This window comes from Drosophila gunungcola (assembly GCF_025200985.1).
Source record: "Drosophila gunungcola strain Sukarami chromosome 3L unlocalized genomic scaffold, Dgunungcola_SK_2 000002F, whole genome shotgun sequence".
NCBI classification, from domain to species: domain Eukaryota; kingdom Metazoa; phylum Arthropoda; class Insecta; order Diptera; family Drosophilidae; genus Drosophila; species Drosophila gunungcola.
The window spans coordinates 7,607,821-7,633,478 of record NW_026453178.1 but is presented as its reverse complement, the minus strand read 5'-3'; the positions used below and the strand labels follow the sequence as shown (position 1 = coordinate 7,633,478).

Below are 25,658 nucleotides of genomic sequence, written 5' to 3'. Positions count from 1 at the left end.
CACGCGTACAAATTAAGAAATTAATACACGTCTCGCTCTCATTTCCGCTCTTTGTTCAAAAGCTTTTACACATTCGCTCTTTGCTGCTCCCACGATCTTCGGCTTTAAGCTTATTTTACTTATTCGCTGCCTGCATTCAGTTGGCAGGCTCTCTCTCCGCTCTCTCTCTCTCTCTCTTTGATTTAACAGAAATGTTAGGAAAACGAATACTTCTTAACATAAATGGTTATTTCTGTGTTTTTAAAAGATTGTTTTAAGTTTCTCCGCCTCGAATTCGTTTGCGGCAGCGTCGCAGTAAACATCGCGCGATTTACAAGTTTTCTGTTTCTGTGTGTTTTCATCTTTGTTTTGTTGCTGCGGATTATAATAATAAAACGAGAGATCGTGCTATAAAATGTGTTTAGCAATGTAGGGAAGATTAAAAAAAAAAGCCCCGGCAACGTGCAATTAAACAAATTTTCTGTGTGACATGTGTGTGTTTTGTGCGTGCGCTTTTATTTTGGCTGCGCTTCCATGTGTGCGCCTATAAATAACAGCAATAACAACCAGAATAGCAACAACAAAAGGCGAAAAGTCGACGAAGAGAAAAAGCTAAAATGAATTATCAACAGCATAAAATGACGGGTTGATTGACTTGCAGGAATTTTGAGAAAACGAAAATTTCCAATTGCCATCCTCTCCATATAATCGCAAATCCAGAAGAAACAACTTCCGTTGTTTATCTGAAAAAACGCCAACGAATCGCTAGTAAAACGTAGATAAATCGCATAAAAGTCGCGAACACTGTAAGTTTAACATTTAACCTTTCAAAGTTACACTGAAAAATCTAAAAATCTCTTGGTTTAATATTTAATTTATTATATTACTTGATTGCTCTCGAAGAATATTTTCGTGTGTAGCCCAAACATTTCTTATTACCAAGATCATATAACAATTCCATTTTTATTTCTGGGTAATTTAAAAGTAAGCGAAGGCGTATTTCTGTAGGTTGCCGTTGCCCAACATTTTCTCAAAATGGAATTTCTTAGATCACGTCTAAAATGACTAAGAACTTGGTCATTCTCCATTTACAAATATATGTATATATAATCAATTGTAAATCATTTTGTTGGGAAAACGTAGTTATTTTACAAACCGTTCAATCTGAAAAGGAAAAGTATATAAAAATGTTTTAAAACTTATGTCAGCTTAATTTTTTTTAAGAAAACTATCGAATCGTTCCATACAAAACCCAAATTATTTCTGTGCACTTAAGACTCTCCGTTTGTGTGTGACTGAGTGAACATAAAGGCGTATTTCTTGCAGAGTCATAAACTCCGAAACTGTATACATTTTTGGGGATTTTTTCGGCTTTTCTGCCCATACACACGTCAATGCAACGCCTATAAAAATCCACATAAAAGTCAAGTCAATCAATGAAAGGGCAGCCGAATAAATTACCCACAAAAAAGTAAAACAACAAGTAATTTAAAAGTTAAACACAGACGGCGAAGGCGCCATGAGTTATCACCTTCCACGCCGAGCAATAGCTGCCATTTATCCAAGCAACAAGTTTATTAAAATCAAATTAGTTTTCCCAAAAAACTAAACAGACGACACCCACATAGTCTGAAAACAACGAGCCCCAGTGGAGCCGCAATTGCGGAATTTTGGCAATTCCGGGAAGCATACATATGTTCCATCCGCATGACCTGCCGCCTGCGTTATTTCTCTCTTGGCCAAACAATTTGATTTGCGTATTCCCACATGTTTTTCCAATGTACATTTTCAATTTCCATTTCACTTGATTGAAGTTTTGGCCTTTTGCACATGTTTTTGTTTACGCCTTGAACAGAACACCGACACACGAGCATATTTATTTAGATTCACACAATCGAAATGTTATTCTTATTAGGAGGCAACTAAAAACTGGCCAAAATAACCTGAAACAATAAACAATTTGATTAGACAGATTAAAATTAAAAAGTCGAAAAAAAAAGTTTTGTCAGAAGTGGGATTCGAACCCACGCCTACAGAGTAGACTGCGACCTGAACGCAGCGCCTTAGACCACTCGGCCATCCTGACTATGAAAGTAGCGAGAACTAAAAAATGCTCTGAGGGAAATCTTGTTTTTTTCGTGTTTTTCTTTAATTATCTAAATTAAAAGCTAATTTTTTTTATAAGATAATAGATTTAACATAATTAAAATAAAAACAAATGAAACGTAATCTGCACTAGATCTTCTCAACTTATAGTAAATGCAATTAATATTTGCAAGGGATTCGTAAGATTTGTTCCGTTTTAATTAGATAACTCGTATAAAAAGTAATTTAATTAATTTCATTCATAAAAATGAAAAAAAAAATCTTGTCAGAAGTGGGATTCGAACCCACGCCTACAGAGTAGACTGCGACCTGAACGCAGCGCCTTAGACCACTCGGCCATCCTGACACATGGGATGAGCATACCAAATGCGCGTTTTCCGCTTGTTCTCTTACTGGACGTCTGCTATAAAAAGTTGTTTATAGAAAACTGCCATAACACGAATCAACCAGATTGTCCGAGCCTTTATGCAAATTAACTAACTTTCTTGGGATAAATTGAGCGTTGTGACTTGAAAATGTATTAACTATTTGTATTGTCGGCTAATAATTGTGGACGTTAATTTGCTGGCATTAGAAAACCAATTGTGGGTTAGGTAACAAGAACTGTGCAATTTTATGACGGAATAATTGCAAATTAAATCGATTCGATCAGCTGCTTTGCCGCTGCACTTTGTACAAATGCCGACAAACTGTTTACAAAGTCGTTTTCATACAGATATATCTTATCTCTGGGTTTCGGGGTTGGGCAGGCGTTGAAATCGCAGACAATCGCTGCCAGCGAACAAAAGAAAACAAGGTCTTTCAGAATATACAATATATGTATATAAATATCTCTGTGGATTTCCCAAAAAGCGTAACTGGAAAAGAGGTCAAGACCCGCAACATTCTTCGATTCGAGCCAAAAACGAGCTGGCTAATAATAATCCGGTTCAAGGGGGCGTGGCGCCCGCCTTGGGAACGGAACCGAAAAAAAAAACCGAACCCTTCTCATTAAGCGGCGGCCGTCTTTTGTTGTCTTTTAGTATTTTGTATTATTTATTACGACTGCTCGAAACTTTTCGTCGCGAGAGTCTGCAAATTGCGCTTTTGGGGAAATGGATATTTTAATGAGTTTTGGCCAGCAGCAGCAACAGCACGACAGTTTTCCGCCGCTCACTACTCATAGAGGAATATTTAAATTAGATTTTCACACTGCTCGGGAAGATACATTTGCAGCCGAAGAATAGACTGGCATTGTTTATGCCTTGCCTTTGACTAGAGACTAGATGCCGACATCTTCATACGCATGTAGTACAGATAGATATGGTCATAGGCATCTGTATGAGTTTGCCAATGGACGTAATTTGCATTTGCGCATTTTTCCGTTAATTATTTGTTTATCGCAGGAAAATAACCAAATCGAAACGAACAAATTCAAAATCAAATTGAAAAATGTTTTGACAAGCGGCGAGAAATTATTTTTGCCATTGAACTTGTTGCCTTTCCCTTCCCCATATAGTTAGAATAAACAAATTATAGTGCAGTCGAAGTGATGGAGCGTAAAAAAAGGGGGAAGCAGACAGCTAAACCCAGTTTAGTTTCAAGGCAAGTCTCGCTTGATAAGTTATACTCATTTATAATCATCGAAATGGGTCAGCAGCGTTGCTCAAGTCGAGCAACAATTGCGCACGCAATTTTTATTCATTTAGAATGCATCAAAAATCCATTAAATCGCGAAAAAGTTATGCCCACAGAAATGACAGCATTGAAGAAAGGTGGGGGATTGCGGATTGGCTGAGGGTAATATAAAACTGACACCATTTAATAAGCAAAATGAAGTGAAGTGTGCATTTCCCTTTGCTTTGTTTGTTTGTAAACAAAGCAAGTCGAAGCTGACACAGTTGGATTGGATTTTGATTTCTGCATTTCCAGGGCAGGGGCTCAATGCCATTTGGCTGGGTCACTTCTATATCATCAGTAAGCGAATGCAGAGAGTATCGCGAAACCCACTGCGTCAACAAATTCGGAACGGGAAGCAGATCCATTTGTCGTACAAGGTCTGGACGGGTTAGTTATCAGCGCTATTTTGTGTGTTTAATTGGGATGGGGAGGGTTTCCTCTGCCCATAAACCTGTACTTTGTTACATTAATGCCCAAACGAACCATTTCCTCACGGTCAAACGTTTGATGAATGACTTTGCAGCGCAGTAATATTCAGGCCGTGACAAGCCATTTTTCGGCACGCCTAATGCACTTTAATGCCCCCTTCGATTACCCAATATCATGGGAATGGAGCACTATTCACCAACAAGATAGTGGCTTGAACTTTTTATAGAAGACTAACTGTCAGCATGGCGAGCGAAATTATTTTTGTGTGATTTAAGGGGTTTTTGCACCCCACCCATTTGTAAAACACCATTAAAGCTAGCAATGATAAACGCCACAATCAATATATACACATGAAGGCAAAATAAACAAAATCTTGAAAAATTTATGCCAATATGGCTTTAATTTATGAATTCTTTGAATTCAATTCGGCAAGCCAAATTTATATATCCTTGCAAAAATTAAATATTTTTAATAAACAAACTATATTCTGTTTTGTATGCGTACTATATTCAAGTATATATATACTATATAGTGTCGAAAATGTCTTCTTCAATGCTTATCTTTAGCTAGGGTATAAAAAAAAAGGATTTGTCAGAAGTGGGATTCGAACCCACGCCTACAGAGTAGACTACGACCTGAACGTAGCGCCTTAGACCACTCGGCCATCCTGACTATAAAAGTAGCGAGAACGAGAAATTCATGTGGCGAAATTTTAGTTCTTTCGACTGGATCGTACAAAATTTGTAAAATTAGAAATTAAATTAACATTACTAATTATTTATGAAACTAAAAAAAAATTGAAACAGAAAACATTAAAATAAGTTTACTAAAAGCAATGAAAACTTTACGTTATTGCAATGGAATTTTTATGCCCTAGAAGTTCTACTCCCTTAATTTTTTGAATTAGAAAAGATATTTAAGAATTAATTACCTATTTGCAAAATAAAATGAAGAAAAAAAAGTCTTGTCAGAAGTGGGATTCGAACCCACGCCTACAGAGTAGACTACGACCTGAACGTAGCGCCTTAGACCACTCGGCCATCCTGACTTGCATCGCGGTTGTGCTAAAACCTGTTGTCGAGCTACGATCACACAAAAAAAAAACAAGGAAACCAAATAAAAAATTTGCGTTCGCCCACGAAATCCCACAATTATATTATATATTAGGACTGTCAATTAAATCGACCATTTTAGTGCTCTTAGATGATGATCAATGCCCTCAAAATTTGAAAGATCCATTTTCGAGTTACCCTGTGCTCCTTAAATGCCTTGATGTGACTGCAGATTATCAACTCAATTATCCAATCGCTCCAAGGTACAAAGGTGCAGACTAAAAGATGGTTTGCCAGCCAACAGTACGAGGGATAGCTTATAGTAATCATTTACAAACTGCCTTAGATAGTTAAGATTCTTGTTCTCAGCTGTTTTCCTGTATTTATTGAAGAGACCTTCAGTATTCTCCGCTGAAATCGATGTATTTAAGATCGCAAAACTGGCATTTTGAGCATAAGGATTATGTAAATTAGAGTAACGCCAGTATCCAGAATCAGCAATAAATAAAAAATCTTCGCAGATGCTCTGCTTCATATCCGAGAGAATCTTGACGAAATTCTGGTTGATCAAATGGTTTTGAAGTAAAATAATTTTTATGCTGAACTGCTTGAGTTTGGGTATCTCAGTTTTAATTAAATTGTTTAAAACATCACTGACAAATTGCTCTTTTCCTGGTACTTTTGCATCTTCTAATACACTGGCATACAAAACGAAATGGAAACATTCGAATACGCCACACAGACTAAATATCAGAACGCTGTAATTGATATCCAAAGATATTATTTGGAAAGTCAAGAAGCATGCTTTCTCTTCAGTTTCATTCGGGAACTCTTTGAGGATATCATTTGTGAACTTTATGTACTTATTGCTTTGCAGTTTAAGAGGGAGTGGCCTTTCGAAGATTTCCTTGCACCTTTTCTGATTCTCATCTGTTAATTCGTTGAAGGATTTCAGAGTATTAATGAGTAGTTTATCTGGCATTTTGTTGTAATTTTGGAACTTAGCGGATAATGAAAAATCACAGCTTGCTTTGTATAAAACAAAAATGTTAATGCTGAAACATCTAGTAAACACGTAAAAAAAAACCTTTCTATGCTTAAACATTTTCTTAAGTTTGGTAAAGTAAATCAGAAAGAAGAGCGTAAAAGGTTATCCTTGAATCGTAGTTTTTATTTTAGTTGTTTAGTTATCGTTTTTTATTTTGCGCAATTTGGTTTTTTTTTGGGGCGTTGTTCCAGTTGGGTGCCCGTCTGGTTGGCTGTCTGGGTGCCCGTTTGGGTGCCCGTTTGGGTGCCCGTCTGGGTGCCACGGGCAGGTACCACCGTCACAATAGAAGTCATCGGGAAGCGGGCCTTATAGCTCATAAAGGCCCGCGGCGACGTCAAAAGGAAAATGGTGCTCCACTTCGGTTGGTGGATAAACTCCAAGGTGTTTGAAAGGACCTTGGGCAGAAGGCTGGGGAAACGCGTTAGATTGATAAAGAATCGTTTCTTCCTACATCTACCGCTGCACACGTTGATCGAATACCACATGAATCCAAATCCTGAGGAAATACCATTGCGAACGGGCTTCAGTAAGGGCGCCATCTTATTTTTAAGCTGTAAGTCAGGCGAAATTGATGGATCCTTAGCAGACAAATGCATTTTTTTAAATTGTTCAGCCTTTTTCTTCATCTTCCTTTGTTGAAAATCAGGTGATTTCGTTGAGTCTTTAGCAGACGAGTCAACTTTCTTCAGTTTATCAGCCTTAATTTTCATTCTTGTTTTAATTGTAAAGGAGTCAACCTATTTTTTTTTTTCCAGATAATACAAACGCAAGGCCAACTAGGTTCTAAACTTGACCTACGATTAACCGCATCGATTTAAATCGATACCAAGTACGAGTTTGTTTTTTTGCCAGGGCTGGAGTTTAGTGCACAAAAAAATGCCAAAATCATTTATCATTGCCCAGATATTGACACGCCCCGTCAATATAAATAATTGCTAATTGCTGGCCATGATTAATGTCTGGCATCTTTGGCCGTTTGGAGAGCTACGGCTCCAAAACATTCGACTCGCACAATTTGCATAATTGCAATTTATTGTAAATCCGTGTGCAAATATGCAAGAAATTTGCGGCTCTTTAAGGCAAACCAGAGGCCAACGGCTTTTCACGATTCGCATTTTGGATTTGTTTAATCTGTTTGTCCGCCAGTCTGTTGGTTTTCCAGTATCTCCCTGTCATATGCAAATCGCTCTGCGACTTCGACTTTAGAGTTTAAATCGTACTAATTGTTGGCAACCCCTGAGAACGTTGAACGAAACTCTTATTATTTCGTGGCAATCGTTTGGCAATCAATCAGTGTGTGCACTCCAACTGACATTGTTGCTAATTAGTTGTCAGCCAGGCTTTTGCACTGCAATTGCCGACTGCAATTGTCCATGTGGGCTAACGATTCACTAATTGATAAATTGCCAATAAATTGCAGGGATGAATGTGTGTTTCACGGGTTCCAATTTAGTGGTTTAAAGTTCGTCAATATGCGACCAATTAAAGAGAGTAATTGACGTGATGTACAATATGTTGCCGTCTAGTGTCTATTACCAATTTGAAATGACAGTGCAATTAATTTGGGACTTAAAATGTACAATATAAAGAAGTGTTATTGATTAAATAAATGTATCTGTATGCTATTTTCATAGTTCATAATGAAATCTTTCAGTTCTAATTTCCTTCATTGGTTCGAACTATATTCTCATGTTCTCTTTACCGAGTTCAAGGGCAATCTCAGTTCCGACGATCTTTCAACCCACAATATTCTAGACAAATAAAGACAACAGTCTAAGATTCATTCACGTTTCCAAGTAATTTAACTAAAACGAATTTCGCTATATACTGATGACCATATGTGTGTATATATTTATTACAGATTAACCCGAGAATTAAATGGCGTGTGGCTTTTATGGTCGCTGGTCCCACGCAAAGTCACGAAAATTGGACGGAGATTTCTCATTGTTGGAGATTTCACATTTTGCCCGGCGACCACGTAGCAATTCTCAAGTTCAGCGGTGGAAAATTGAAATGCTTTGTTCAACCGATTTGCAGTGAAAAAAAGTGTGGGAAACAACCAGGTTCCAAGAAGATAACGTTTTTCGTTTCAATCAATCCCTGTTGTTGATTACTGCTATCACTAACCATTAATTCAGGTTAATTGTAAAAAGTAAACAAAAAAGAGAAAAACATTTATGGTATTGGCTGCAACGAGTGGGTCAAAAACAAAAAAAAAAGAGAAGAGAAGAAAAAAAACCAAAATTGGCACGTTCCAAGAAATTGCAATATCAACAACTACAACAATTGTAACTTAATTTATATTACTGCTTACCTTTTTTTTTACTTTGTTTGCTCACGCTTGTGCATACATACATATATAATTATGCAATCGCTGCAGTTCCCCTGAATGCACAGCGGCAACAACAAAATCAGCCGTTCATTGATAAAAAGCGTCGACAACAAAAGCTATAAATTAAACAAGTGCCTGAAGAGGAGTATATATGAACAAAAAGGTTCAACCAGTCGAAAAGTCAACAGCAAATAAACTAAAATAATTACTGCCACCTTGAAAAAGGCTTACATAATCTTTCAAAATAAAAGTATATTAAAAATATATAAAAAAACCACCAAAATCATTTGAGAAACATAGTTCGACTACAGGGTTTATTTTACTAATATTTCACTAAAGACCAACAACAAATTGCAGAAAATATTGTAACGAATAAACAGAACAGAAAAATCAAATTTTAATCGACAACAAAATAAACAAAACAAAAAGTGTCAATCACAGCAAAACCACCGAAAACAGAGCAAATAATAAAATCAAGAATAAACAACAACTTTAGAAACAAATAAGCGGAGAGAATAACAGCAGAGAGTAACAGCAGCTGTTAAGTTAACAGTAATAGTGGGAGAACCAACAAGAGTGATAAGAGAACAGAGGACTAACAGCTCACCACAGTGAGAGTAACAGCGAAAAATGAATTCACCGCAGCTGGTGCACACAGCAGCGCAAGCTCACCACGCTGAGAGTGCTGGGCAAACGTCGCTGCCTCTGCCGCAGTCGCAGTCGGCCCAGACTGCGCAGCCTGGAAATAAATACGCGCCTGGAAGAAGACTAGCTGCTCGGCAAACTCTTCGATTAGCAATACCGAAATCACAGGGCGACCCACCGAACCACCCACCGAGTGTGGGACTTTTCCGGCCCTCCCCCTCGCAGTTGCCACCCGCACCGATTTTAAAGCGCGTTCCAGCGGTCAACAGTTGCAGCAGTGGCAGTGGAATACCAAAGTCCGCCTCGCCATTGGAATCTCATCACCTGCCCAATGTCACGCCCACCACCGCCCACACACGTATGGGCTATGGAATTCAGGGAGCGGGGATAGGTAGCGGCTGTTCCAGCGCCTCATCGGCATCCAATTTCCTGGGGGTTCGTAAGCCCAGCCTGACCTTGAACTCATCGGACATCAGAAACAACAACGATCTGTTCGCCTTTCCCAAGGACATGTCGCCTGTTTTGAGTGGTAAGTGTTAAGAAACAATACCAAAAGAGAATCCTGAACTGACTAAAGATTACAAATTTTACACCATCTAATATAAAGAACAAAATTACTGACTCCAAAACAAACCATTTTCAAAAATAATTTAAATTACAATCTGATCTTTTTTTTTTAGGAATTTAAATAATAAAAATATTTTTTTGGCTAATATATTTTAGTTTCGAGTGCTTAAATTTAAAGTAAAAAAAACTAATATATCAAGAAAAACAAATTAGCAAGTCTTATTTTATTTTATAATTTTATTTGATTTATTTATAAAATATTTATATATATTATTATATTATTCAACAATATTTATTCAATAGAACACTCCCACTCGCCCATGTTCACGGATTTATCATCGGCTAACAGCAATGGATCACCAACGCATCACCACCAGCTGGGCAGATTATTCAGTCTGAGTCCTTCAAGTATTAGAAGTTACGGAAATGTAAGTGCAGCCACACATTTTTTACTAAATTTAATGGGAAACGAAAGAAACAAATTTTTATTTTATAGAAGAAGATTATTTATTTGAAGAACAATTTTTAAAATGATGGTTTTGTTTTTATTTGAAAAATAGAAATACAGGGTGAGATACAGGGTATTCCCAGCACACATACGTCTGAAACATTCCCACTGCAGAGACTTCGGCCCTTTTAGCTTTATAAATTCTCACTCGTAATAATTGCCGATGGCTATTTATAAATAAGCAGAGCGAGCAAAGGTCATGACTCACTTGGAGCTCTTCTCTGGTTTTATGGTGTCCATAAACTCTCACTCAAGCTTTTGCTATCCCTAATTCGTTGCGTTTTACAACCCCCCTGATTTTGATTATAGTTTTGCATACACTTGAAATAATCAATGTGTAGTTGATTTATAAGGAAAGAAATATCCGACAATTATTGGGTAATAATTAATAACTTATTGATAGAATATATAGAGTTGGGAATTATATATATATTTTGTTTGTCTAAAAAGTTATATTCAAAGAAAGACTAATTTAGACAAAACAAACACATTGATTTTATATTTTACTTTGAAATATATCAACTTATTTGACAATATGTTTTACATAGAATCGAATTTTACTTTTTATTATGGTTTTCCAAGTGCACTCTCCAGATTAAATACCGACCACGCTGAGCTTTACAGTGTCATATTTAAGCAAATACATAACTCACACCTCACACGCGACTCTTTTTGGTTTGGGGAACTCTGGGGATTGGGCTCTGAGCCACTCCCTGACTTGGCGACTTTCCTAAAACCGGCTCCCTCTCTGTCGCTCACTTTACGTAAATAGGTAGAAAACAGCGTCAACTTAATTAATAAATAACATTTAGCACGTTTTCAAAACAGAATTAGAAAGGGGGAGGGTCAGAAGAAAGAGGGACGAATTGAGGCAAACGAGCCGCACAGTATACTTGTATAGCGCTAAAACCACACTATTGGATGGATATACCGGCTATGAATAATCGGTATTTGGCGTTGATTTTTAGCATGGCTCGTGCGTCGTTAGGCAAAATTCTCGTTTGCGAATACCCTGCCACAGGTATATTGATAATCTCATTGGGCTTGTATCTTAACATATTTCGAGTAATCTTAGTTGTAAGTTAAGAGGAACAAGTAACCATCCAATCGAATGATTAGATGAGCCAACATCCTTTTAATTAAGAAAATAGTCGATGACCCATATATTGGTGGGCATTATTCTTTAGCTAATAATATGATAGGATCTTTTATTATTAGATCTAAGAGTTTCGGTAGTTCATTTCGAAAACATATCAAACTTTATTAGTGAATAGAATGTGGTGTGCAGAGCTTACAGTAATATATTCTCTTTATCAATGAGCTGATAATTAAACATCCTGATTCTGATTTTTATTGACTACTCTTATATTTGGTCAATAAATCGATTTGTTTTTATATATTTACTGAATGATGATGATCATAAAGTTTCACTAAAATCTTAAATTCCAAAAATTGTATTTAAAAATTAATTATTTAAATTGAAGATCAAATTAAAAAGTAGTTTTAGTACTAACCCTGCAGATAACTCTTTTTATACAATACATTCATTACCTATTATGAGATACTTAGTTTGAGAATATTGTTAAAATATTATGATACCTTTAGATTTATATAATAACTATTACTGAGTCTAAAATCGTTTTCTTCAGCTAAGTATTGGGAAGGCGAAAATATTTAAATTCGAACAACAACTTTTACTTAAATCTTTTTGGTATTCAACAATTGTTCATCACTTTATTTCACGTCCAAATTATTGGATTCCCCTAACGATCTTATAGGGTATTCCCATTACCATTCTGCAACTGCAGATCAATTAATTTCTTTATCCCCTCACCATTCTTAGCTATTTGACAAGCTCTTCAGCGCAAACACACAAAGAACGTGAGTCGCCGAAGATTGTTGTTAATATTATATGAAGTTGGGTGTATGACAGCGACCGAGCATATTAATTAGTTGGCGGGTTTGTCGGGGAATCTTCCCGGGGAGAGAGCCCCAGTGAGTGTTGTGTTGTCGAGAGAAAAAATCGATTAGTACACAGGCCGAAAGGGAAGCCCGATGTTTTGAGGCACGAGGGGCACACATATAGTGCCAGTCGAGATACAAACAGAGTCAACTCGCGGTTTGTTCGCATTATAAAGCTCCCAAAAAGCAGCAAACACAGGCGGAAAAGGCCAGAGAGGGGTACGAAAGCTACTTATAAACGGACGGACAACTGTGTTTTGGGTCTGGCATTTTGTGGTTTTCGGCAAGAATTCCATTTTCAGTATTTGTCGAATTGAGATGCGCACCGGTTCGTCTCCGATTCTGATTCTGATTCTGATTCTGATTCTACTATTTCTGTTTGTATCGTGAGTTGTCGCAGTTGCGAGAATCTTTGTAAATATACGATTATTAATTGCTCGAACGTTAGATCGTGCTGAATCCCGCGTAAAGTTGATGTGAAAACCGTATAGCATGGGCAATCGTTTGAGCGGCTTGTGGTGCAAGAAAACAACATTGAGTATTACCCACGAAGAGCAGCAGAAAAGCCGGGAAAGTCGGAACGATAAAGGCAACCATAGCACTCATAAATCAAGTCGAAATCGAACCAAGTCGAGTGGTTCCACTGATGGTAGAGGAACCTTTCGTCTTGGAAGCGTGCGCCGTTTATCTCTGAGAGATAACCCCAGAAAAACAATTAAAACCCCTTTGGAGAAGTCCAACATCTCTACCATTGAACAAACCTTTCGGGAGCTAACCAACCAAAGGGATCTCGATTCCAACATGAAAGTTAATGCACAACTAATGCCCACTGTCAAGGTGAGTTCCACTCAAATACCTCAATTATGTCATTTGTTATTGTTTTCCATCCCACGAATTTGAATAGCAATGGAAATAGATATGCTTGTCGAGGTAAAAACAAAAGACAAACTTGAATTATTTCGATATGCTACTCAGTTCATGGCCAAAATCCAAAACAAATTGTCGGAGTGGTTTCGGATTCGGATTCGGATTCGGTTTCGGTTTCGGATGGGGTGTCATTAGCATTTCAGGTGTGTGAAAATGCGGATGCTTGTAAGGTGTCGCGATCGGGATTAGCTGCCATAATTTATGACCAACATCTAATTGAAATTGTAAACAATAATGTGAGCTTTGCGACTGATGAGGGCATTGGGGAAGGGAATTGGCCAAGGGTTTCAAGAACTTGTTTGATAACATGTGGATAATATAAATGACGCAAACCCGTCAGTCAATTAAATCTATTTATTGACTCTAGTCATTACTCAAGCAAATAATGTTTAATAAAACCCTAAAATAGCTTATTACAGCAGAGATCACCTTATGGGCAGGGCAATTAGTTGGAAAATAATCTATAGATCGAATCTATTTTGTATACAAAAAAATATTAAATGTTAAACCATTTTATTTTTAAAGCACTAAAAAATCTTTAAGTATTTATTGCATAACTATCTAAAAACATGAAGTCAATCTTCCAACGATTAAAATACTAATTTGTGTAAACTACTTTAAATAAATTTAATTTACCCCAACTAAGTAGACTCCTTTTAATCAGTAAAAAACCCCTAAAAGGCATAAATTATATAAACTCGAAAACCAGAAAATCCATTCCTCCTCGATGCATTCGATAAAATGTTGTATTCACCTTCCGACTGGCAAGTGACCTAATTCCGATAAACAAATAAATCACAAAAATCGAGAGGAGCGAAAAGAGAGGAGGAAAACGTGTTAAGCACGCTTTGCATATAAATAAATAAACAATCTCGGGAACGAAAAGGGAAATGCATAAAAATCAATTACGCATGAAAATTCCAATTGAGAAAAAAATTCAACGATAAGCGTTAGCGCATGCGTGGCTGTAGGCTGAACTTAAGGAAAGGGCGTGGCAAATCACACACGGAAAATATAGCCACAGGGTTTGTATCTTAAGTCTTAGATGCGGATGCATCCAAAGATATAAAGCTCCCACGGTGGTGAGTCAGAGCTAAAAACTTCTTCGTCGCAACTCGATCGGTGCAAGTTGATATTGGAGACTCAATCACGGCTTTCTGATGACTCAGAGATGTTTTAGGCGAAAGCCAATTCATTCATACGTAGATACACGAGTAGAAGCATATACATGGCGTGAAGAAAACACGAGTACAGTGGAGGTCTAATATGGTGGATTAAAAAAAAATAGATCAGCAACACACTTATTTATTAGAACTTTTTATTATAACTCTAATAAAATCGATAAAATAATCATGAACAATCTGATAGACTTTTAAAATATTATTTAAATTATAATTGAAAGTTAAAGTCAATCAGATTTTGTATGATAACTTAAACGATTTAATTAAAGCTGTATAATATAAAATACATATGTGCATTTACAAATGGTAAAAAATAAATGAAACAGCAGACAAAAATTTTGACAAATGGAGTACATTTTCAAAAATTTAATACTTTTTTAAAAAAGTCAACAAATGGTACCTGATGAATAGTAAGTGGCTTAGTCCTAAAACATGATAAGCAAAATATCTAGTTTTTAGCTTTTAGTCAAAAAAAATATATTAATTATTTTAAAACAGGGTTCACTTCATAGAGCACTTACCGTAATTGCAAAAATATAAAAGTCTCACATGCTTTTGGTTTGGTTTTGCTGAATGAACATGACTCACTTGAAGGACTTGGCACTTGACAAAGTTGTGATTAACTTAAACATTTCTTTCAATATGATCAAAAGAAACTGGCACACTTTTAGTGAGTAATTTTCTGACCTGAATAGCAAAAGTACTTGAAGGATGCGACAGATTAATGTGAACGAAAAAATGATGAATTAGCTGAGATAAATTGCATAATCGTTTAAAAAGAAACGGCCTTGTTTTACCAACTTATTCTGGGATACCGATGGATTCCGATACAAAATCGAAATGTACATATGTAGGTGCCGTGAACTCTTTACATCAGTTCAGGGCAATTTTTTTTAATTCACAATTTCGAACAGATTTGCTTATTTTACCTCCACTTTAGCATTTCCTGCAACCCAAACACGCAAAAATTTGATAAACAAATACCCGAATGAATTAGATTGAAAGAAAGAAAAAATAAAAAACGATTAGGAGAAAAACATGTTAAAAGATTTTTCCCATTTAGACGCACGTGTCGATTTCGAATCAATTTGAGATGATTTCTGTTTGCTTAGACCGAGTAAATAAAACAAAATAGACGTACAAATAAATAAATGGTAAATATAAACAATGATGCGACTGCTTGAGAGGGGGAAATCAAACCAAGATTTCCGCGAAAAATTCCTAGCAAATCATTGCCAAAATGCGAAAAGAAAAAGATGTAAAAATATAAATAACAAGAACTCAAAACACATTTAACCTGCACCAAAAATTCGAATAAAAGCAACTTGTTTGGCAGACAGAGAGGGAGGATCGCCCACTCTTCACTCTCTCTCGCTCTGACTTCACTGCATCCGTCTCTTTCTCTTGGTTTTTCTCTTTTCGAGGCAGCCAGTCGAAAAATACAAATTTCAGGCCGCAGTTTGTGTCGAACACTCAAACGTCGAGTTCGTGGAGCGCTATCGAAGACAACGACAAACACAGCTAAAATCGAAGAAAAAAAGCTGGTTAAAAATAATACAACACATCTATTGTATAAACTAAAAACGTATTATTGTGAAATAGCAAAAATGCCTAGGGATCGAAATAAATCCATATGAAAAGTGCGTAAAGAGAAAATATTTTCACCGATAAAAATGAGATCTTAAAATAAAATACATAATTGTGTGATTAAAAATAAAATATTACATTGTCGTCACATATGTGACGTTTGAAATACAGAAAAGCATGTGGCAAATGTCTGTTAACGTATACTCCATTACTATACCAACATATGTTCCTTTGAATTTAAAAGAAATTTTAACAAATTAGCACTTTATAAATGAATATTACTCAAATTAGTGATGTGTAAATTGTACTTATTAAGAAAATAAAATATATTTCGCGGAATTGCTAATACCAGAATTTTAAAAAGCCAAAATAATTCAAAAATGAACGACAACTTTACAAGCTATAATTAACATAAAATTGCAATATATTTAATATTTAGAATTTGTGTCTGAAAATGAGTGCAGAGCTCATAGAAAAATCAAGAATAAATTTACATAAATTGTTCAAAACAAAAATGAAGTGGGCATATAAAACGAGTTAACAGCAGAAAACCGGTCTCAAAACAAATGTGCTTGGAAAACTCAAAAGCCGCAAACTGAAATTGTTGCGTAGGCTTTTCGTCGCTTTGGCAGACTTAAAATCAATCAGGCAACCGCCCACAGTAAATAAAGTAAAAACAAAGCGGGCCAAGAGTGCAACAGGAAAAAGCGGTTAACGCCTTTTGTCGCTTTTGGCTAACTCGCTTGTTGGCATTAGCTAGCTGCATTACTTGCATTAGCCAAGCGGAAACTCATTAGCCAGTTACATGAAGACACAAAGAAACCGATGGCAAACGGAAGTGGGGAAAACCCCCAGCACGTGGGCTTTTCAGGTGTTTCATTTGAGGTTTTTATGTGGGCTTTGAACTTGTTCCACGCCCAGAAGTGTGAAAAACCAGACCAAAGTCAAATCAAGTCAAGGTCTATTCCGCAAGAAGCTGTAAATGTCAAACGTATCGCATTTGCATCTCTTGTATGTAAAGTTTTGGGCCCATGGAAAAGTCTCGAATTTCTGTAATAATAAGTGAGGGAATTTCCAGAATGGTTTTGTTTTGCCTTTATGGAGCATTAAAAAAGATCGTTAAGCACAGATAGGCAAGGCTTAAATCCTCTATAATAAAAAGATCAGAATTGATGCTGTTTGGTGGGGCTTATAAATATATTCGGTTACATTCAAATTTTAGGGATGAAAAGGATACATCATTGTGATAGGATTAAAGCATTATAATTGTGGAAATAATGTAGGTAAATTATAGTTGTTATTTTAAAATATATTTTTTTAACGGGCTTGGATATTATTTAACAGGAAGCCTTTCTTCAAATCAGCCAATAAAGTCAACCTCCTAATTTTCTTAGCTTACTCAATAGATCAGTTAGCAATTTCAAAATGATACGAAAGATTTGGGGAAGCACAGAAAAAAGTTATTAAGCGCAGCTCCATTATTGGATATTGTATCAGGAAAATACTCAGAAATCTGAGCCCATATACTAGCCATAGAAGGAACGCATAATCAGCTACGCTTATTGTGTATCTTGCAGATACATTTGTCACAGGCACGGCCAGGCACGAAAACCAGTTCTGTGGCATTTCTTGTGTAAGCCTTTCTGACTGCGATCTTTTGTGGCTGCGTATCGTTTGGGTAACGGTTGCCAAAAGCAGACAAAATACGAAATAAAAATAATCACAATAAAGCATGAGCACAAAACCAGATGCTTGTTAATTGTTTATGCGCAACAATACAGAAACGGTAAAGTACTTTCGGCCGAAAACACTTTCTGAATGCGATTATGCGGATAAATTACTCGGCTTTCTGCTGTTAACCCCAAGGAATGCTAATCGTCGGTCTTGTTAATAATTATATAAATGAAAAATGTTTTTGTTTTGGTTCTTTTGTTTCTGTTGCTAAGAATTCCCAGGAATAATGCCAACGAACCCCCATAAATAAAAAGGTAAACAAACAGCGAGTGCACAGGGAAAAACCCTTGAACTAAACTTGTGCTACGAGTGTTTGAATTTGAATAATTTGGAAAATCAAAGTGCGGTTAAACGTTAAAAGTGTAAGGTTCATATAAAATCAACAATGGTTGTCACCTCGACAAGAAGTCCGCTACTGGCGCAAACCCAACCGCCAAATGCCACCTCCAGTGGCAGCCACACGACAGCCGCTCTGCGCTCACGTCTCATATTCCCCCGGCAGCATTATCAGGTAATTGTCAATCAATCCCATCGAAAACTTCCTCATCGGAGGCCCAATTGTGCGACAGAGTCAAGGGTTTTGAGTTAAGTGTTTAGGTCACTGAGTACATTAACCCCGAGCCGCCGATGCCGGCATAAAATGACCAACCAGACGGCGGCGAACGCTGTCCTAATGGTCAGTGAAAGGCCCGAAAGACAGAGACGCTCGTTCTACTATGCCTAGGCCTTTATAAAAACATGATTTTGTGATTGGTTTTCTGACGCAATGGCATTGGGACCAGGTTTTTTTTGTGTTTTCGTATGTGACAGAAAGAGAACGAAAACAACACGTCTCAATTTGTTAACGACTTCTAATGCACTAGGGGTAAAATTCTAAGAAACTTTAATGCTTTGCGTCTACAAAGAATAACAAATAAATAAAAGAACATCCGCCCTTAGGCAACAAAGTCTGAGGAATATTATTGTTATTATTATTATTCTGCAAAAAAACACGTTTCCTCTGATAAGAAATATCACTGCAATTGGAAACTCTTTCATTAAAGCAGGATGTGTAAAAAGTACAAATACATTTTTTTAGTTCAAAATATGTGATAAATATAATTATGTATATATAGCAATATGTATGTAACATGACAAATCATATAAATAGCTTATATAATTACTTATTAGATTTATTATATATACATTCTTACTTATTAAATTATTTGATGCAGGCAGTTTTATTCGATGTATTGAAACTTACTTATAGAACTTAAGAGACACTTTAATTTTAATCATCGTTAGGTTCAGGTAACTTAACACTGCTATAAATTTAAAACCCCAATGATTTTAAAGTATTTTAGAGGCCCGCTCAGGTTATAAATGTCATTTTAAACGTTTTACGAGCCGAAATAAAACGCACTCAAACTGAAAGTTGAAACGCATATTGGTGCCTAAAGCCACGCATTTAATACCGCCAAGCTATTGAAAATAAACATTAATTTTCCAATTTTCAAACACGTTTCCTTTTTTCATGGCATGGCGTTGGCAAATTCAGAGAACAAAACAACACAAACCATTAAAATTGCCGGCACATAAATCGAACGAAATCGAGCTATTTGTTTATAATTAATTTCATGCGGCTTTTGTTTATTGAGCTCCAAATGCGTCGGCTGGAAATGCGTCAACTGCAGTTGGCGCGGGGCTTTCCAATTTGCCCATTATAAGTGATTAGCCCAGATATATATATATATATATATATATATATATATATAGAATATATATGTATGTATATCTTTAGACATTAAACCATTCCAGAAGCAAAGAAACATCTGCTAATTTGCACTCTCGACCTGGGCCAAGAAAGCAACTGGGGGACCCTATTCTCTTAGATCGGTTAAAGATTTCGTTTCTCCTCTATAAATATAATTGTATTCGCTTATATAGCCAGCCGATATCTGGATCTTTTCTGTGCGCATTTGCTGGGATTTTTGTAGTGTTGTTGTTGGTCTCGCTCTAAAGTGGAACCAAATGTTTTATTTCTGTATTCTGTTTTCCATTGCTGCCGTCGCCGTTGCCTTTGTCTATATGTTGTAGAAACTACATAATTTGATTTCCAGTACGTGCCTCTTTCGGCCTGCCTCACTGACTGTCTGCGGCGCCGTTGACGTCAATTGGGGGAACGGACTGACCGACCAACCGACCGACGGACGGACGAACGAACGGACGGACGGACGGACGGACAGATGAGCGGAAAAAACAGGCGATATCCGTGGATAGGGGGATTTACTTTTCCCCCACCGCTCCTCTTTCGGCGCCTTTTCGATCTGTTTATAGGATTAATGCTGTGGGCTTGCAATAACTAAATTTTAATTCTTTTACTTGATTTAAGTTTGCCATTATTGAGAAATGTGTTATTACAGTTGGAAAACGTCTTAAGAGATGCTTGAAAAATCTTGTATTTCAATTAGAAAAGGAAAATTTTTATTTGGTATTTAAGGGATAATTAAATTGTTTAAGAAAATTATATGGCTTTTAAATTTTTAAAACTGAATATAGGTAGTTAACGTTTACCTTTCATTAATATTTTGAAGCGGTCTACTTTAAAGCTTTTGATAAAGTTTAAGTAAAAGATTAAAATAAATTGAACGTGGTCAAGTACAATAATTTTACAAGCAATTCGGTCTAAACAAATAAAAAATCTCAAGTGGATTCATCTTTTGTTTACATCTATTAAATAGCAATTCCTATCCCAACCCAAGCGCCATCAATAAAAACCATTTTTCGAATAGCCTTTCATTTAATTTGCTGACTTATGCACCAATTTCGTAGATATTTTCCCGATAGAGACTTGTTGGTCCAGTTCAAAGCTGTAATTTATGAATGAATTCAATTAAGATGATTTTTCCCCGAGAAGCGGCGAAAACCCCAGAGATCTCACACGGTCCACTTAAATTGCAGCTCAACTCAATTAAGAGATAAATAACCGGAGGGTGAAGCCTTAATTCAAATTTGCAACGGTTGGGTGTGAAAGAGGGAGATGGGCTTAAGAAAGTGAACGAGAGGGGAAGACTGTGAGAAGGATGGGGTGATCTCTAATAGAAATAAAACTGGGGTCACTAATTGTACTCTGAATTACTCTCATTCACTGTAAAATTCTACAGATATTTTATATACATATTTAGAGCAGAAAATGTAAATTTTTATAGAGAAATAATGGAGAGAAATAAGAGAAACCAATAACAAGAGCAACAAGTTTCGAAAAGCTTTTCATGTCGGATGGTAATGCTCTGTTCTCACTGCCAGTGTTGTTAAATAAAACGCTCGAAAAGCGCTAAAATTGTGGCCATTTGTTGTTTCTCTCTCTCTGTTTCCCTCTCTCTTCCCTCCCCCTTTTGTTTGGGGCGGGCAGGCGGCAAACAAGTTTACTTTGCTCTGCTTTTGTGCTTTTCATTCAGTTTTCATAACTCAGTCTCAGTTGTGTTCGTTGCCGCGTTCAAAAGCTGAAATCCAAATACCAGCGCTAAACTAAATAAAATCAAAGCGCAATAATAAATCACAAAAAATATAACGATTATTTTTATGATACTGTTAATGTGAAAACGTTGTTGAATTAGCAATACAAATGGATTATGTCCTATATGAAGGCTAGTAAAGTGCGAAAATGTTGATCTTGTAAAAACTTAAAATAAACATATTCAAAAAAATTCCAAACAAAGAAATTTTGAAAATTTTATTTTTTAATTTGAAGAAAAGTAATAAAAATAGTATTTTAATAGAAGCAAAGTGAAAATGTTGATACTGTGAAGTGAAAATTTCACGTGGATCCTACAGGAACTTTTTTTCATCTTAAATCTCGGGAAAGGTAAAAACTAATAAAAACCCTAAATTGATTTATTTAATGTTTATAAAACGTTAAAAAAAATTTCCTGAAGCATACAAGAAATATTCCAAAGTGAAATATTTCAAAATATCAAAAGTCTCTTTATCTAAAATAGGTACCAAATTTTTCAAATTAAATTAAATTTTCAACATAAACCTGCCAATATTTCTTTTGTAATTCAATGTTGAAAATGTTTTGTTGTACATTTTAGCAACAGGAAATTCTGTATAAACTTTTCCGCTGAAAAGACATAAAAAACTTGTTATTGTTTATACTAGGGGTATAGGGGTATAATAAGCCACCTCACCCCTTCCTGCCCACAATTGGCTGTACGATGGGAAATATATCTTATAGATAGTTTGCGTAGTTTTTGCTCTGTTTCATGGTCGATTGCCTCGATTATGCTTTCTGATTGCACTACACACCCGGGCCCACATAGAGAACCCATTAAAACGATATATAATTTGGCACTTTTACCTCGTCTCCCAGATTGGCAGTTCGCCCAGGTGAAAAGAATCTGTGAACCGGTTTTCGGTGTACAGGTAACACACAGGGTCTTACATAGATATGAGTCGAGAGTGGGTAAAATTTGTTCTTTCTACCGTTTATTTATGGCTTATCTAAGTCCGTACAATTGTTATCGAATCGCGAGCGCGACAAACTTGTCCAAAAGACATTGTTCCGGCCCACGCAATCGGGCAATCAAAGGGGTAGCCGAAGGCAAACACACCCTTGTCGGCATTGCAGGGATTGCAATCTGAACCGACCCCCAAAAATATGAGACCCCGAACCCCCCGTCAAACAAAGTATAGGTATAACGCCGAATTCAATTTCAAAATGCGTCATTTTGTCGGAAAATTAGAGGAAGTAAATAAATGTGGGGTAGGGAATGGACTTATAGTGAAAACAACCCTTTCTTTGGGGATAGAAATAAAAATAGTTTGGTTGCCATTTTTTAAATTAGAAAAACCATTTTTCCATTTTTTTTTTAACCAGAAATATAAAGATTATATTTAAATACCTGTTTTTACATACAGATATTTTAAAATTCTATATATAAAAGGCTTAAAAGCATTTTATCTTCAATGAGTTGAACAAATTACAGATTTAACTTTTTTAAGGACTATACATTTGTTTTTCTTAATTTGCATATGAAGGGAAATTTTGTTTTTTTTTCATACAATGGTGAAATTATACTTTAAGACTTCTGATTAACAGCAATCTTGACTCAACTTAAGGGTCTTTGAATTTGTCGGAGATTATCTAAAAACAAATGGAAAGTTTTGTGTATGATCTAAGAAATGTAAATCACATTTCGAAGCCATGATAAATAAACCACATTTTTTCAAAATATATTCAAATGAACTTTGAAGCATCTTATCTTTGGGTAACTACATACATATTAAGGCAAATAATTGTATTTCATTTCACAACGTGATGATTTCTAAAACAACTGGTTCCCAAAATTACGTGAATTCCAATCTCATGCTGTTTTACCCCTTAATCCTTTCGTTTTTCGCCGTTTTTGTGGTTAACTTTTGGCAAGGCTCTCAGGTAAGCCATCCACCCACGCAGTGGGCTAAATGTAACGTCAAATTTGAATGCATTAGATTAATCTCTGGCTAATGAGACAAATTGCAGACAGATTTAATTGGCAATGGCAGTCGCAGTCGCAGCTGTTTCAGATGCAGTCGTTGCCACAGACAAGATGCAGATACAAAACGTAGATGCAGATACAAAGATAATCACAGAGCATGACAATGCCAATGGCATTGACCTTGAACTTGTGCGATTTTTCCCGTTTGCCTTGCTTTTTTGCCGATTTTCCTTTGCTCAGCCGATTGCATTATCTATTGCAAACCAGGCAATTTGAATAGAAAATTGAGTCGGAGGTGGAGCTGGAGGTGGAGATGGAGCAGAACGGAAATACCTTTGCCTGCCATGTCATCGTAAATATTTTCCCGCTTTATAATTCATTCAATTTGCTACCTTTGAGTGCTGAAATTGCTAAGAGCGTCACCCACTTGGCAGGTGCAGTGGCAGGTGCATCAGATACAAATTATTTGTCTCGTGAGAGGAGGGCTTGAGCTTGAAAAGTGGGAAAACCGAAACCCGAGACGGTGACGAAAGTGCAAAAATTGAATTATTGAAAGTTGGCTAAAATAAGTGCACTCGAAGGTGACAGTTGCCGAAGACAGTGAGTGGGAGGAGTATACTTTTGGCTTGTTTTTTTAGGCCTTAGGTTGATTTATGGAATTCCCTTTAGCTATTAGGTCATGTTTATGTTGTAGATGCTTGTTGTAAAGTTTGTTTATTAAATTTAATTAAGCTCAGTTTTCAGTCTATATACAAACCATAAAGATTACATTTTTTTTTTAAATATTTGAGACAAATAAAAATAACATATTCCTTAATTCTTACCTTTAAAAAAATGGATATAATTGTTTACCAACTGCAAAATATTATTCCTGTCATCTAAACTTCCTCAACAACTATTTGTAGAAGTGCACAATAAAACATATTTTTTTACGACCTTATTATCAGTTGAAGTTAAATAGTTAACTTTTTTAACTAAGTTATGAAGACTTTTATATTGTGTGCTTGCTTTTCCATTTGCTTACTCTTGGGATACACCATTCATTAACTTTTCGCAGTCAATGTTTGCACTTCCAGTTTGTTTATCGCCTTCGCCCACACGACGGCCTCAACCTACGACCCATTCAATACAGTCTCCGTTTTTGTAGTCTCATTTTTTTTTGAAATGTCACAGCCCACACTAGATCTTCGTTTCATATTTTCTCTTTTTCGCAATGTTTCCCCCCTTTTTTGTTTGTTTTCTTGTTTTCTGTTGCCATTTTGCATTTGAATTTTGCCGCCCCAGAACAATAAACTTGCTTTATGAAAGAAATGTTCTCTGTGGGTGGGATTTGCACGGAGGGGCTGGGTGTTTGAAAGTGTAGCGGGGGTAATGAAAAATGGGGTGGGGCTAGCAAATACTGTTCAATGCAAACAAACAAAGTTTGGCATTCATAGTTGAATGCCAGGGACTAATTAAACAATAATAAAACGCAAATAAAACGACAATACAATACATTTTATGGTGTTGCTGCCACCCTCCTGTCACCACCCACTCGCCAGCCCAAATAAAGATACTATCGAAACGCCTTCTCTTCACCCCTCAACCTATTCTCCATGTCAGCAGCACCCAAAAATTATTGTCACGAATACATTAAAAATCACTCAACCGTTGTCTCGTGTGCCAATTTTTGTTTTGTTATTTCCCCGCCACCCCTTTATCTATATTTTTTGCTAAAATTCCAACCCCCTAGGCCCCTCCTCTGCTCACTTTAAATGTGGTGTTCATTTAAATCACATAAAAATCAAACAAAAAACGCACATAAAAGCGAGTTTTATCTTTTCATGTTCTATTACGGGTTCTGTTTTTGTCTGCTTTTTTTCGTATGTTAATTGATAAAGTTTTATAACTTTTTAATGAAACAGACAAACGAAACTGAACTGAAGTGAACCGCAAATAAAATGCAAATCTAAAAATAAAAAAAAATGCTCACCTTGAAACGGTTTTAGTTTTGGAATTTGTAAGTGGTCTTCAAAATTAATGCCTAAATAAATCAGTAAAACTTTGTTAATCATCAAGTTTTAAATTGAAGATAATATGTATCTTGGCGGCACATAAGTACGGAAAGTTTTTTACGACTAATGTATACCCTTGACTTATTCATACTTAATATTTATTATTTGTTATTTATTATTTATCCCTAAACTATAACAAGTAAGTTGGAAAATTGTTTCGCTTTATAGAAGTCGTTTGCTTCTAACTCTATATTTTTGAGATATAAAAAAATAATTATTGAAGTAAACATTAAAATCCTTTGAATTACTCTACACCTTTGACTCGCAATAAATAAATGAATGAACATTGTCATTTCATTAGTGCTGGATCAGCTCAAAATATTAATTAAGATAATAATTTAATTATTTAATTGAAAATTCAACTCAAGTCTAAATTGTTATTTATATTCCTTTGTTCCACATAAATCATCCTCTGTCAAAAATCCATTA

The 25,658-nt window shown here is 36.0% G+C and overlaps 3 protein-coding genes and 4 non-coding genes across 7 annotated transcripts in view; 1 reads left to right on the top strand and 6 right to left on the bottom strand.

The window, feature by feature from the left end:
• Positions 1–1,266: 1,266 nt before the first annotated feature.
• LOC128257688 (uncharacterized) lies at positions 1,267–6,249 on the bottom strand. The gene is made up of 2 exons (XM_052988805.1): positions 5,424–6,249; positions 1,267–1,922 (listed from the first exon to the last, which is right to left on the bottom strand). Exon 1 carries the CDS (start codon positions 6,205–6,207, stop codon positions 5,467–5,469), a length of 741 nt encoding a protein of 246 aa, XP_052844765.1. The 5' UTR covers positions 6,208–6,249; the 3' UTR covers positions 1,267–1,922; positions 5,424–5,466.
• Positions 1,983–2,065, bottom strand: Trnal-cag (transfer RNA leucine (anticodon CAG)). Its single transcript has one exon. It is a non-coding gene; the product is annotated as a tRNA-Leu (tRNA).
• On the bottom strand, positions 2,349–2,431 carry Trnal-cag (transfer RNA leucine (anticodon CAG)). The gene has a single exon. It is a non-coding gene; the product is annotated as a tRNA-Leu (tRNA).
• Positions 4,763–4,845, bottom strand: Trnal-cag (transfer RNA leucine (anticodon CAG)). The gene has a single exon. It is a non-coding gene; the product is annotated as a tRNA-Leu (tRNA).
• On the bottom strand, positions 5,139–5,221 carry Trnal-cag (transfer RNA leucine (anticodon CAG)). Its single transcript has one exon. It is a non-coding gene; the product is annotated as a tRNA-Leu (tRNA).
• A 138-nt stretch (positions 6,250–6,387) lies between the features above and the next one.
• On the bottom strand, positions 6,388–7,313 carry LOC128257690 (uncharacterized). The gene has a single exon (XM_052988807.1). The coding sequence runs from the start codon at positions 6,981–6,983 to the stop codon at positions 6,423–6,425; it is 561 nt and encodes a 186-aa protein (XP_052844767.1). The 5' UTR covers positions 6,984–7,313; the 3' UTR covers positions 6,388–6,422.
• A 1,642-nt stretch (positions 7,314–8,955) lies between these two features.
• LOC128257682 (NAD(+) hydrolase sarm1) overlaps positions 8,956–25,658 on the top strand; it is a 41,072-nt gene continuing 24,369 nt past the window's right edge. The window contains 2 exon segments of the mRNA XM_052988800.1: positions 8,956–9,779; positions 10,121–10,245. Coding sequence (XP_052844760.1) covers positions 9,236–9,779; positions 10,121–10,245 — 669 coding nt within the window. The 5' untranslated portion in view covers positions 8,956–9,235.